Source organism: Ascaphus truei, chromosome 3 (assembly GCF_040206685.1).
Source record: "Ascaphus truei isolate aAscTru1 chromosome 3, aAscTru1.hap1, whole genome shotgun sequence".
Lineage (NCBI taxonomy): Eukaryota > Metazoa > Chordata > Amphibia > Anura > Ascaphidae > Ascaphus > Ascaphus truei.
The window spans coordinates 283,200,657-283,215,970 of NC_134485.1; the positions used below are offsets into that span (position 1 = coordinate 283,200,657).

A 15,314-nucleotide genomic window follows, 5' to 3' on the forward strand; every position below is an offset into this window, starting at 1 on the left:
CGCGGGCCATTCCTCCGCCGCCGCAGCTCTCGCATACGCCACCGACGCTACTGCTGGACACACGTCCGCTTCCCTTACAGGTCGCGCGCCTCACAACTTTATTTATTCACTGCACCGGCCGTGTAGCTCCGTCCCCCGGCCGTCCCAGCTCTCAGTCTCACGCCCTACTGTTCACCTGCAGCAAACCAGGCCATTAACCTCTGCCCCATCACAAAGGGCTCCTGGGCTCACCTCTGCTCTGCCCCTTCCTCCGATTGGTCCTCCTCACATTTTTACTCCTGTGATTCCTCTCCAACCTCGCTCTGCATAGTTTGTCTGCCTAGTGCTGTTGGATACTGTGCCTAGCTCTCTCTCTGTTTCAGCTCTGTTACCGAACCGGTTTGTCTTCCTACCCACTGTGGCTCCACGAACTCGGCTTCCACTCGACCACGTTTACCTCTTGCCCCCTCAAATTCGGCACTTGGACCTCTACTACCCGGGACTCTGTTACCCTCGATCCTTGGCTTCGAATCCTACTATTGCACCTTCTCTACGCCCGGATCTGGCAAGTAACACTATCAGCCCTGGTACCCCTGGCCTTGGCCACGCTACCCAATCCACACTCCGAGCACGCACTCACTACTGCGGGTGCGTGGTTACCCCCTCTCCACCTCAGTATTGGGGGTTAGTCTTGTCTACGGGCAGAACAGCGTGACAAATATACACAGGAGACACAAACGACATGCTGCAGTGCAAAATTTGTAACCAGGGAACTGAATAATCATACTCGTCCCCACGGCCTAGAGTAACCTCTTATAACATTGTTAAGGGCCATAGGATCTCATAAAACAGGTAGGACATGTGAATGATAAAATCAGACAGGCAGATTGCAGAAAATTAGAGCAGATCTACCATATAAACCTGCTAAAATCCTGGAAACATAGGCAAGTATATATGATGGTCATAGATCAAGCGCTAGTCGGAAAGGATGCTCAAGACCCAGCAGTTAAAATATCGTCAGAGCTCACTCCTGGACAATGGGGTGAAGCAACAGAAATTTTAAAAAGTAAATACGTGTTCTCAAATATACCAGAGAACTTGCAGGGTTCTTCAGGACATAGTCACTGAACCAAAAGTGAAAGTTAATGTTAAATGGTATAGAATCTCAGAAGCAAAAAGAGAATTATTCAGACAGTGTTAAGGAAAATGCTAGAGCTGAGGGTCATTGAAGAATCACACGCACAATTGTTAAGTCCCATCGTCCTAGTGCCTAAGCCAGATGGGTCTTTACGATTCTGCAATGACTACAGGAAAATCAATGAAATCTCTAAATGTGATCCATTTCCTTCTTGAGTTGATGGTGTTAATTCAAAGATTAGAAAAGTTAGATACTTAAACATACTTAACCTCACAAAAGGTTATTGCCAAACCCAACTAACAAAATCTGCAATAGAAAAAACTTCTTTCGCAACACTGAAAGGCCTTTATCAGTATATACTATTATCCTTTGGCCTTCATTTAGCTCCTGCAACCTTTCAAAGGTAAATGAAAAAAATATTATGGCCTCACTCCAAGTATGCCTCTGCATACTTGGAAGATGTTCTTATTCATAGCCAAGACCAGGACTCCCATCTACAAAAGGTAGAGGCAATACTGGAAACCTTTATGAAAGCAGGTCCTACAGCCAAATAAATGAATACTACATTTTCAATGTATTTTGCCTCTGCCAAACTTATCATCTATGTTGTGGGGAGTTGGATGGTAAAGACCCAAGTTAATAAAGTAGAGGTCATTAAAAACTGGCCACGTCCACTTAAGGAAAAGAAGGTCTGGACATTCTTAGGTATAGAAGAATGAATGATAGATGTGGTAATTATTATGTATAGTTGGCAGCTTATTCCGTATTTTGCAACTGGGGCTGTTGAGGGCTGTAGGGGAGGAAGAGCATCCAGTATTGCATCAGAGCCGTAAGTTACGCCAAGAGATCAAAGATATGCTATGCTAGAAAAGAATGTCTGGCAGTTATATACGCAATTGAGACCTTAAAGTACTACCTATTGGCTGAATCTTCACCATTAAACAGAGAGTGCACAGAGTTTAACCAAGGGCAGCTCCACAGGTAAATGTTACATTGGGGAGGGGGATATGTGACAGAGATTCCTTCTGTTAGCCGGTTAGAACGTGTTTTGTTCCCATCATGATGGGGATAAACTCTGTTGACATCAGCTTCCAGGTACAACCAATTAAACTGAGCTGCAAGGTGTCACAGGAGACCAGGACTTTTGACACTTATTTATATTTATACCGGGATCATTCAATTGGCAAAACAAGGTAGTAAAAACAAAATGCAGTTTATTTGGGTAAACCCACATACAACACAAGGGATACACAAAATACAGATTAAAGCACACTTACTGGGGGCCGGGGTTTAAATCTAGGCTTTACTAGGTGCAGGGTGACTGCTTCAGTAGGCTTACCTTGACTGGAATATACACCCAGGCTTCCTGGTAATCTTTTCGGCTTCAGTTCCCAGCCGCGACAGCTTCTTTAAAAAACGAGAACTTGGACCTTGCGTTTGACTTTGACTTGGACCTTGCCTCTGCAGGGCAGACTTTCCTAGCTTCAAAACGAAGCAGGTTGCTCTGCTATTCATGACAGAGCAACTTTAAAAGCCTGCCCTAGCTTAATCGACACAAGCCACTAGATTGCCTGGTTCTCTGACTGGAGCATCTCCTTGCATACACTCCACTAAGCTATCCTTAGCATGGAGGTAGGAGGAGAGACCAATCAGAGCATGGGAACCCTATCCCACTAGCCAATAGAAATGGAGGATCATCTCTGCTGACATCTGAGGAGGGGGTGTGCCAAGCCGGCTCGGGATGCCCCGTGGGCGGGACATATAAATTAAAATGCACTAACATTCTGCCACATCCCCCAGTCAATCCATTGCCACCTACTGGGCAGGCTCCACTGAGTCTGGCAGATCAGAGTGTACTCCCTGCAGGGGGTCTCTGTTCTCTATGACTCTGTTCTCAGTACTCCGCCCAGCCCCTGTCACTTAACACCCCGACACCTCTCAACATTCTGTCTCCTCTTTGAATTCCGAAGTCTATCCAGACTTCCCAGCACCTATATGGATGCCCGGGCTGACTGAATAGACATTTATAGTAAAAGCACAAATGAAATAAAATAGACTTTCATACATGGGAACACTTGGGGAGACTCATATTTGTAAGGGAAATGGGACTGGGATATCTGGGCTCGAAATCTGGGAGGCTGGGGGACAATGGGCAGCCCCGGTGTAATTCAACCCGTGTACCGGAAAATAATGCCTGCACGCTGGGAAGAATTAGGGGACTATTTGTATCTTTGGCCCCCAAACTCCTGCAAACAAAGCAATTGCATTTCTACAAAATATCCCGTACTGTCATGGAACAGAAATACCCATTCTGCCTTCTCTGTTTCACCCCCCCCCCCCCTCCCTTTCCTTGGCAGTTCTGCCTGCTAGCTGTATTTGGATGTTACTTTCCTTGCAGTTTCACTCCCAGTGCAGATGGAATGGATACATTATGTTGCCTTTTTTCCTTCCAGTCTGTCACAGGGGTTGCCCATGCAACATCTCCAGTCCTCCAAATTAATGGGCTTTCCCATTCCCCCCTTGTCCCTGCTGACTGTTAGTTTGGTCTGACCCCTATCCCTGTGTCACAAGCAGTACCCACTGTCTTTACTTCCTGACATTGGCAGAGTGAGTACATTTATGTTACACCCCTATGGCAAAGCCAATTCTTTTCACCTGCACTTAACTACAAAGCATCCACAGAGATACACCTTTCCAACACAAACATCTTATCCACAAGTGCCTGTTTTTATTGCTGCTTTCCTAAATAAATTGAAGAAAATATACAGGACTTGTGCTTTGGAAAGAGGGCTGAGTTGAAACTAGCTGGGTTCATTCATACCCTAGACATGACCCTGGATCCAGAATACATACACATACAAAGTTTCATGAGTCTTGGGCAGTAGTGCACAAAATGGGCGGCACGCCCCCCAGGGGTGCGTGAGAATTTCTAGGGGGGCGCAGTGGTTACAGTGGCCCCGCACTCTTTCCCATGGCATTTAAATTAAATGCCGGGGGAGGCGTGAGGCCTCTGTAACTCCCTTACCTGCTCTCTACCAGGTCTTCGTGACATATCACCATGGCAATGCAGCATCAAGTGATGCCGTGGGGTCATGTGACGTGATGCGTCGCCATGGTAACGTGCGTCAAATGATGCTGTGGGGTCATGTCACATAATGCGTCGCCATGGCAACGCGTGTCAAATGACATGGCAGGTGATGTCACATGACCCACGGCGTAATTTGATGCCGAGTCCTTGGAGAGGGGGGGCACGAACGTTGAGGCTGCTGGGCAGGGTGCACAGCTCAAGAAATTAACGCACCATTGGTGTAGGGTACAGGTAACATGAATTGTGGAAACGTAAGGGACACGTTAACTTTTACATTTTACTTTCCCTGGCCCCTGGCTTATGGTGCTAGGTGGTTGCCAGGGTCCCACGGCTCTCAGGGGTAATCAGATGCGCTTGACCTTTATTACATAGCCTGGTTACCCCTTTACCATCACACAAGGTTTAAAAGGTAGCCTGACAATATAGCCACAGTCCCACACCTGGAGTCCTGAGATACAGTGAGGGTAAGTTCTACCATTTACATTCTGTTACACTTTTTGCGCTTGACTGTGAACTAGTTTAGCTGGTTGGTGATGGTAGTTAGTGGAGTAAATTTGTTTAGTTAGCCTCCTGAGTGGAGTATGCTTTATTTTGTTAATTTGGCATGTGGACAGGTTACCCATAGGGTTATTTGTTTTAAGTCTGTGGACAAAATAAACCACAGTGAGTTACACTCCTGCTGCAACTGGCTGATCTCACAGATCACTGGTAATTCTGCCACCAAAAACTAAACAATAATAAAATTATATGTAAATGACAAGCGCACCAGGGGTACATATCAAATAGTATATTATTGAGTAAAATGTAACATCAAAAGCTTACAATGAGAGAAATACAGGTGACTGGTATTAGGAGTCCAGCAAGTACAGCTCAACCCGTTATAGCACGATCTGGTACAACGCGATCTGAGTGTGGCTCCTGATTTATAAACATCTCCAAGGGTTTTTTTTTAATAACATTCAATGCTTCATTGACTTACCCGGCATCTGCAGCTCTCTCCTCTCCCTGCTTCATCAGGCTGCATTATTATTTTATATATTTTATAATTGATACATTATTATATAAAATAATAACTTATAAATTATACCATACTATGAAGGAACTGAACCCATGACCCTTCATAGGAGCAATTCTGTAGCTGCTACACCACAGGGTTGGTGTGATGAATCTGACTCTATAATGTGGACCCTGAGCACTGCCTTATAACAGCTGTAATGGGTGTCTATGATGGAATTACAGAGTGGATCATAGACGTCAAATCCCCGGAGCACTACCGCCATTGCCTAAAACACCAACAGACTACACACCAGACAATATAATGATGTGTGTGCTAGTATATATATTAAATAGAAATAGCTGTGTTAGTTGCAATAGTGCAGAGTAAATTAGTACTTCAGTATTAGGTGATAACTTTTTTATTTGGATAAACAATATATATTATAAGACAAGATTTTGAGAGTTCTCTCTTTTCCTCAGGTCAGCAATTCTGATTTACAAAGCATAGAAGCAAAGCATTTTTCTACGCATAGAATCAGATCAGCTGTTTCTGGGAGGATTGGAGATTGTGGCAGTAGCAGGTGCTGGCAATCGAGTGGACCGGAGAGACATTAGAGACACTTCCGCCCTGAATTGAGACGTCAGCAGATGTGAAGGACCATTCGGTCCAGTTAGACAGCGCTATATCCGTGTTTGTTCTCTCCCATAAAAATTTTGCTATGAGCAAATGTGAGTGTAATACTGATATGTTTATTTAATACATTACATAATTTTAGCAATATTATACCATTGCAGGCTCTCTTTGTTTTACTTCTCGGGTGATTATCTACTGAGGGATTCATGTGCACTGATTCCAGAGGGCTTATCCAGAGATTTTCGTGTGAAGATTCTCTAAAGGGCTCCTATCAGAAAGAGAAGGATCTCTGATTTGCTATTTTTATACAGTCCAGTCTGTGAGTGAGACGAATTACTTGTGATAGATAGGGTCTATAATCTACTGACTATACCATTATTCTGTTATTTAATTTCTTTAAATATATTACACCACGTAAATCACCAGCGCTCCCCCCAACAAGTCGACGCATTACAAAGGTTCTGGTATATATAAAAAGAATATGCAAAGAAAAAATCAAGCACTCGCAGGACTTACCAAAAAAATAACAAAAGATTTCACAGAAAAATATCGGTGCCTTGGTTTAAATAAGAACCTGGATAAAGATCAGCTCTGATTTGAACTGCAACATCATTTTTTTTTATTCAATCATTTGTCATTTTTGGTAAGTCCTGTGAGTACTTGATTTTTTTCTTTACCTTTTTCAATACATTTTCTATGCACACAGGAGAGGTTATTTTGTTTTGGCTGTGCCGCAGTTCTTCTGTGCAACATACATAAAATTTCTAACATTTCCTTCGGTTAAGGAACCTTCATCAGGTTTTGACAGAACCAAAGCATAGGAATTATTTTGTGCAAATACAGTTTTAAACACGTACCTAGATATATGTCTCTCTTCATGTCCCTTGGGTTTGGGTGATGTAAACTTTCATTATTTACCTATGACACGTGCACTCACTGATATATGCCTGGATATACTTAGTAAGCTTACTGACTCTTTGAGAGAGAGATATCAGCTTTGCATAGCCAGTGTAACCAACCCCACACTGATGAGACCCATTAAGGTCTAAACAGTTGTCTGTGGGTGGGTTTACTGGCTAAGCATCTTAACCCTGGCTGTGCTTAAAGCTGTGACCATGCAGCAAGCTTAAGCCTATAGGGAACCATGTTTAAAATGGTTTTGAATCAAAAAGTGGCACTGTGTGCTCATTTGCATGTCATTTCCCAGAATCCCTTGCTGCAGTGGAAGTGCTGTGTGCTGGGTGATAATGATGAACGGCGGGGTTGCAGACCTGCCTAAGACATGCAAATTAGCATACAGTTATATTTCCATTTGCTACAGTATATATAGATAGATTGGAGAAAATATATTCAAATGTGTGACATTTGTTCAATATATTAGTTAACATTTGGCGTGTAACAGTTACAGATCATAAATAGGATATGAATAAATTATATCTAATTAAATTCCAATTAAGAATTTCTATATACCGTTTAGTACCAAATTCTTTAGTCAGAATTATAACTGTGAGCTTGTTTTCTTGTTGAAATACACAAGCATCAAAATATTTGTCTTACTTTTAAGCTATATAGAGAACAACAATGATTTGCAGACTCTATGGAAAAACAGTAAAGTTCCTGAAAATATTAATGAACTGTGAACCTTTTTTTATCCTTTTAATATTTATTTTGTCCTTGCAGCTCATATCTGTAACCGGGTGCCAGTTTTACAACGGCGATTACTTATCTATATAAAAAGCATTTCTTTTTCCTATGTGAATTATCTGTTCTCGTCTATTTGTTCCTGTAGTGATTCATAAAAAAAAAATCCAACAGGAACAAACATGATAAGAATAATAGCCTTGCATATAGATTTGAGTCTTTTTGGCTGATGGACAATTTGTTTTTGTAATGTGAAGTATAAAATTACATTTTGTTTGATTACATTGTTGTTTTTAAAGAATAATCTACTAGTTTAAAGTATGTTTTGTTAAACAATTAACTTTATATACTGGAGTGAACATAAAGGCCCCTTTCACCAGTACAAACTATCAAAGTTTGACAATGCTGTTAAATTATGTGTTTTACACTGTAAATGCAATTATGTAAAAGTATTTCTAACCCATGCACACATATTTTACTTTTATATAAAAGGGATGTACTACTGTACATATATGATGCCTTATGAAGTATATTATTTTTAAGTCGTTTTGTTTTTTAATCGACCCAGAAATTAATATTGAATGTATAGTACAATGTATATGTATCAGTTTGTGAGATGGATCTATGGAAATTCAAATGGACAGTCTTTAGTTTTGTCTTAGAAGGGTAAATACTGCATATATATATATATATGTATGTATATATGTATGTATATATATATATATATATATATATATATATATATATATATATATATATAATATTTTGGGATGTGTAGCAGATTATTGATTTAAATTAAAGAAGATATTGGAAATTATCTGCTAGATCTGTAATGTATGTTGCAATGACCTCTATATATATATATATATATATATATATATATATATATATAGTGCAGAATAAATGAGTTCTTCAGTATTAGGTGATACCTTTTTTATTGGACTAACAATTTATGTCATAGGACAAGCTTTCGAGGGTTATCCTCTCTTCTTCAGGTCAAGCAATACTGGTATACAAAGGATTCAATGGCTAAAACAGTGTAGAGAGAGGGAAAAAAAATATCTTGGTACCCATTGCAGTCCCCATTAGTTGTATGTACATTTCCTTGTTGAAGCTGCTCACCTGTGGGACATCACTTCTCACAACCAGATCATTCCATAAATGATTTAAAAATCAAAATCCTCAATGGAATGTTTAAACGCACCCAAGAACGGAAAACATTTGAACTCAGAATGATAAGACTCTCTGACACCAAAACCAAAGGACTTAGGGCCTCATGCAGTAAGCGACGATTATGTGAAATCGGCAAGCTTATCGATTAGTCATGTTATTGGCGTTTTTCCCTCTCCGTATGCAGTAAGTGCCGAATACATTCAAAATCAACCAGAAAACAAATCCGCCCACTCTCACGATGATGAGCCGATCACACACAGGTGTATCGGCGTGCGTGGCGGGGTGCTGTTAGGTTGCACAATCACAAATCTTGCTGAATCAGGCGAAACAAGCATGTTTTTGATTGCGCGCCATATTTAAAGGCAACGTGTACTGCTAATCATTCTCTGTGTTGTTGGGAGTGAGAGAGAGAGAGAGACGCACAGAGCTGGACGATTGAAGATTTGCATATTGACTGAGAGACTTGTTGTGTATTGGGTGAGCTTTGTCCTTTGTTGTTTTGTTTACATCTTTGTCTTGTTTTATATGTGGAAGTGGGTCGTGTGATTGCCTGTACATTTCTTGTCTGTTTTTTGTGAGTGCTGGAAGTATGCCCGCAAAGCGTGGGAAGAGTGATGCTGGTGGGAGTGGGAGTGCTACTCGTGCGAGTACGCGTCGGAGTGAACGTTCTGTTCAGGGGAGTGATGTTGCTGGTGCACCGAGTGGTGTTGCTGGGAGTGGGAGTGCTGGTGCTGGGAGTGGGAGTGCTGTTGTTGGGAGTGGGAGTGCTGGTGCTGCGAGTGGTGTTGCTGGGAGTGGGAGTGCTGTTGTTGGGAGTGGGAGTGCTGTTGCTGTGAGTGGGAGTGCTGGTGCTGGGAGTGGGAGTGCTGTTGCTGTGAGTGGGAGTGCTGGTGCTGGGAGTGCTGGTGCTAGGAGTGTGAGTGCTGGTGCTAGGAGTGTGAGTGCTGGTGCTAGGAGTGTGAGTGCTGGTGCTAGGAGTGGGAGTGCTGGTGCTGGGAGTGCTGCTGGTGGCGCAGTTGCTGATGGGGTGTCTGGTGGTGGCGTGCTTGCTGGTGGCCAGCTTTTGGAGGCTCTTCCATTGGAAGAAGGAGAGTCCAGTCAGCACCAGCCAAGCTCTGACCCTAAACCTGCTCGGAAAAAACGTGTGGAGAAGCCACGTAATCCTCGCTTCAATGACCAGGAAAATAGGGCTCTTGTCACTGGCATTCTGGAGCACTATGACAGTCTCTATGGACATTTAGTAGGTAAGTGTAACTTTACATTTATTATTCAAATACATGTGATCCTAGGTCATCTGAGTTTTGTTCATATGCAAATATGGGTACACAATATCTTTCTATGTTCATTAGTGTGGAAACACAGCTTTTTATCATGCCTTACAAGGACAAATAAACACAGGCGGTCAATTTGCCAGAACTGCATACAATATGAATGCAACCTTGCTTACATGTATAGGTTTAGTAGTGAATGCTCATGTGCTGCACATATTACACATAAAACAGCATGTTTGCTATCTCTTGGAACAGCTAGCAGTGTAGGAAACTGGTGCTTATATTATTATTAATTTACCTCATATCTTTTATATGTTTTTCAAGGGCGGACAAGTGCAGCAAGCAAAAAAGAAATGTGGGACACAATAGTCATTGGTGTCAATGCCTGTGGGAATAGTGTCAGGGACAAGTATCATTGTCGGAAAAGATTTGATGATATTAGGTCCAAATTGAAAAAGAAAATACAAGACCAACGCGTGCATGCTACTGGCACTGGAGGTGGGCCCACACCACAACGTCTCATATTGACTCCATTGGAGGAGCTGCTTCGGCCAAAATTACTTACCGTCGTCGTGGAAGGCTTGGCTGGTGACCGTGACATTGGAATTTATCCGTCACAATTTCCAGCAGGTGATAAATATTACTGTACTAGGCGTGTCGTTGCTTACACTTATTTTGCATATTTACACTGCTTTTTATACTGTCTTCACAATATAAGCATACCTGCATCTATATATGTATATGTCTGATTCTGTATATATATATCTCAAAATAGACATATATGTAGTAGTCCTACTAAAAGCAGTAACTAATATAGCACGTGCCATTGCGTGCTCATTTACATGTGAATTCCCAAAATGCATAGCTGCAGTGGAAGCAATTGATGGTGGGCGAAGATGGGGAACAACAGGGTAGTACACATGTGTAACACATGTTCATGAGAAATTATTAGTAGCTACAGGTACAGAACAGAAATATGTATCATATTATTGTGTATTTTATTGATTTTACTCCGACAAACATGACATTACTGCCTATTTTAAGCATGCATCAAAGAAATTGCATGTAACGGCCTACAAACATCACTGGCACTAACACATCTATAGTTGCTTATGAAAAGGTCCATTTTTGCTTTATGTCATATACAGACAGCATAATGAGGCACACGTATCATATGTTATGTCATTGTTTTCATAACTTAAACACTGCAGATGACTACTTAGCTCATCTACCATTGTGTTAAAGCAGCTGCAATTAATATCTCATCACAGCATACACTTCAACAGAGGGGGTGGGGTTCAGCACACACACTAATTACAGCCTCATTTCACGGTCAACTTAGTTCACACCATTTGCACCTGTTTCAAGTCATTGAAAGGTGTGGCTGATTAGGCTTTTTGGGGAAGGGAATACCTTTCTTACAACCTGAATAGCACAACTGAAGTTAATCACACTCATTTGAAAGCTTAACTCTAGCTACTAAATGCCCCAACAACTCATTACTTATCAAAGCGTACGTCACACATTAGTTCACTCATATCTATAGTTGAACTACTATGAAAGACACATTATCACACACTGCATGTGTTGTCTTGTTGAGTCACAGCCACATTCAGGTGTGCCACATCTTCGATTAATGTACCACACATATCCTCTACCAAAAACAACACTTTTTGCAATATGACCACCTTCATGATAACCATTGTGAATGGTCATCTCATGATAGTTATGTACATTATGATACTGATATCACTACACAACATATGATTTTTATGTACTCATTTAATCTATTTATCCTCACGCATTACTGCAGAAACATAGTATGTTGTATGTTAGGGAACTCAAAAATTCTAAGTACACAGGCATGTACAGTGTTATTACAACTATTTATGTTCACTTTCACACACATTTTCGGTTAAGGAACTGATGTTGTTAGTTAATCATAAATACAGAACATACAATAAGTGTTTGTTCAATATTTACACATGTAAATGTAAAACTTATGTTATTGTTATATATAGTTGCCCCTGGAGGACATGTGTCACCTGAGATGGAACAAGTGTCTTCACCTGGGTCAGCCAGCTCAACACTACTAGAAGGTGAGTGTATCATTTGCTGGCCATATAATATGTGCTCTTCTATATGTTATGTTGTCATGTGCATTATTTGTTTTGCACATCTTCTTTAAATAGGATTACTTAGTGTCAGTGAAAATTAAGTGTAAGGCAACATGTATTGTGTTAGTGATGTTAATTATCATGTAGGACTTCTGAGTTTAGAGCAACTTTTCATTCATTCATATTTCATACTGAGTCCAAACATTATTCGTAAGTCAAGGTAGTTTTTAATGAGGTTATAAAACGTAAGCTAACATGTTAGGTGTTACTTAGGACACAGTACAATTACATAGTAACACAGCATACATTAACATGCCATTTAATAATGTGTACATTTCTTTTTAGAACATCATGGTGATGAGGATGATGAGTATGATGAGGATGACGCCACAGAAGAGACTGAAATACAATCATGTGACCATGAAGAGGTGCCAATAGAAACTGTTGTACCGCCAAATCGTCCATCAACTTCCACATACGATGCAATTGTAGCTTCAGAGGGAAAAATAGTGGACGCAGAAAATCGTCGCCATTCAGACATGATGACAGTGCTGGAAAGGATGATTGGACTGCAGGAAGAAACAGTATCACAATTGGCACATCTCCACAGAGTCTTCATTGAAGTGCCTAAACAGTTGCAAAAAATCAACACCTCATTCGAAGCATTAGTTGTTCAGCAAACACAAGCTAATTACTGGAGAATGACTAATGTACCACAATTCAACACCTCCCAGCCAGGATCTGTTCATGCAGGTCAGTTTTCACCACATTCATCTGATATTCATTCACCAGGCCCAAATGTTACCGGTCAAGTAGCAGACATTGCTGTGCAGGTTCCTGATGACATCCTACCGCTGCCATCTGTACAAATTCAGCAGCAGACACCTACAAAGGAGGCGACAAAAACAAAACAAGACACACATGAAACAGACCAACCATCACTTGTGCAGTGTCTACCAACTTGCTCACATGTGTCACTGGGCACAAGCCCTGTCCGTGAACAGTCACTACCCAAAAGCCCTGTAGGTGAGTCGCTGCCCAAAAGCCCTGTAGGTGAATCGCTGCCCAAAAGCCCTGTAGGTGAGTCGCTGCCCAAAAGCCCTGTAGGTGAATCGCTGCCCAAAAGCCCTGTAGGTGAATCGCTGCCCAAAAGCCCTGTAGGTGAATCACTGCCCAAAAGCCCTGTAGGTGAGTCACTGGCCACAAGCCCTGTAGGTGAGTCACTGGCCACAAGCCCCGTAGGTGAACAGTCACTGGCCACAAGCCCTGCCCGTGAAGTGCCAGAGGCCACTCAAAGTGGCTCTGTTGTGCCTAAAGTTGGTGGCAAAAGAAAAAGGAAAATTCAAGAGACAACAAGCAGGCCTGTTACTCGCTCGCAAAAGGAACAAAAAAAATAAATGTTATAATTCAGAAAATATGTCTTTGGCCTTGTTTTGTTGACTTCAGATTATCTAATTACTATTGTATGTATGCTGAAGACTGTGTTGTTTCCAAACTTTCAACTATGTTCTTGTACACGTGAAGTTTTGGAAATGTTAACACTCATAATTAATTGTGTTATAAATATTTATGTTGTAATCGTCTGTTCAGTAATGGTCCACCAGGAGCCAGTTGCTAAGTTTAGAGAAGCTGCCATTGACTTTGCAGCAAAACATTGCATTTGGGTGTGTTAATTGATGTAAGAATTGCATATGCATATTAGTCACATGCAATTATTAAAACACCTAAGTAAGTGCAAACATCTTTCTTGTACGTGTACAGCAGGATTATGTGTAAATTATTACTTACCTTTGCCTTGCTTGGCCATTGTAATTTTGTCCTTTAATCAGTTGTGTGTTCGTTTCTATAACATCTCAGAATGTATAATAATATATATATACACACACACACACACACACTGAGTGAGTGTGAGTGTGAGTGTGTGAGTGTGTATATATATATATATATGTATATATGTGTATATATATATGTATATATGTGTATATATATATGTATATATGTGTATATATATATGTATATATGTGTATATATATATGTATATATGTGTATATATATATGTATATATGTGTATATATATATGTATATATGTGTATATGTGTATATATATATGTATATATGTGTATATATATATGTATATATGTGTATATATATATGTATATATGTGTGTATATATATATATATATATATATATATATATATATATATATATATATATATATATATATATATATAGTACTATATAAACTGGTATACACAAACTAATACACTTCATGCTTCCTTGTGAAAGCACACTATTTTAATAATACAGGCCTAATGTTTGAGAAATATCCTAAGTATGAGACTCTAACAGTATTGTGCTTAAACAAATGTTTATTACTTCATTCAATCATGTTTCTCACCATTTAAATAGGTTTCATACAAGGTATACTTAATGCCATCAATGTTGTGTGTACTCCTGCAATATAAAAAAAAATAAAATATTATATATAAATATATATATATTTTTATAAGAGATATATTTATATATATATATATATATATATATATATATATATATACACACGTATTTAAACTCATGCAGACAGGGAGTTAACCAGACTTTCACATACACACAGAAATGTAAGCGGGGAAAAACATTTCTTTTTGCAGGTGTGTTTTTACTGATATGCCTGGCTAAGAAATATTTTCACACACTGGTCTTTGTTAGTTTTCAAAAAAACACTATGTGAACGCATTCACAGTCTAGGGATGTTTTTCACAAACGAGATAAAAGAAGGAGAAATGTTTCTCCCACAGTCCCATATCACGAACCACAACTGTTAACCCAATTAGACAAACAAATCCAATTGGCGTTTGAAATAAGGAGTCAAAGTAGTTAGTTTTGTTGACCTTGACAAGGAAAACCAGGAGTTTGTTAGCCATTCAGCACATTCATTTTGATGAGCAAATAACACAGACCTGCACACAGCTTTTGTGCTACTCAGACATGGCTGATGAATTCGTTAACAATATTAATCCCCTTTTAGGGTATAAGTACATGATCTGTGAAGCCATCTTGAACAGTCGCGGACAGAAAGCAAGCACACGCCAAATCGATGATTTCATTCGAGCAAAATATCCTTATTACCAAGACCGTAAGCATGCACGGAATTTTAATTCCTCAATAAGATTCACTTTATCAAGTAATGACTTTTTTGAACGTGACCAGGATAAGCTACAACACACCTATGGTTTCTGGAAGATTGCCCCGGAAAAACAATTTATCCTGAAAGACGGC

General features: G+C 40.2%; 1 protein-coding gene across 1 annotated transcript; it reads left to right on the forward strand.

The window, feature by feature from the left end:
• Positions 1 to 936: 936 nt before the first annotated feature.
• Positions 937 to 13,434, forward strand: LOC142490724 (uncharacterized). Its single transcript, XM_075593140.1, has 4 exons — positions 937 to 1,045; positions 10,245 to 10,550; positions 11,942 to 12,019; positions 12,383 to 13,434. The coding sequence occupies exons 1-4, from the start codon at positions 937 to 939 to the stop codon at positions 13,432 to 13,434; spliced, it is 1,545 nt and encodes a 514-aa protein (XP_075449255.1).
• The last annotated feature ends 1,880 nt before the right edge of the window (positions 13,435 to 15,314 follow it).

Bases quoted from the DNA above. Each gene is read 5' to 3' on its own strand.
- LOC142490724 (XM_075593140.1), top strand. From the start codon at position 937: ATGGTCATAGATCAAGCGCTAGTCGGAAAGGATGCTCAAGACCCAGCA. The intron at 1,046-10,244 runs GTAAATACGTGT...ATGTTTTTCAAG, and splicing joins AGCAACAGAAATTTTAAAAA to GGCGGACAAGTGCAGCAAGC. The intron at 10,551-11,941 runs GTGATAAATATT...TGTTATATATAG, and splicing joins TCCGTCACAATTTCCAGCAG to TTGCCCCTGGAGGACATGTG.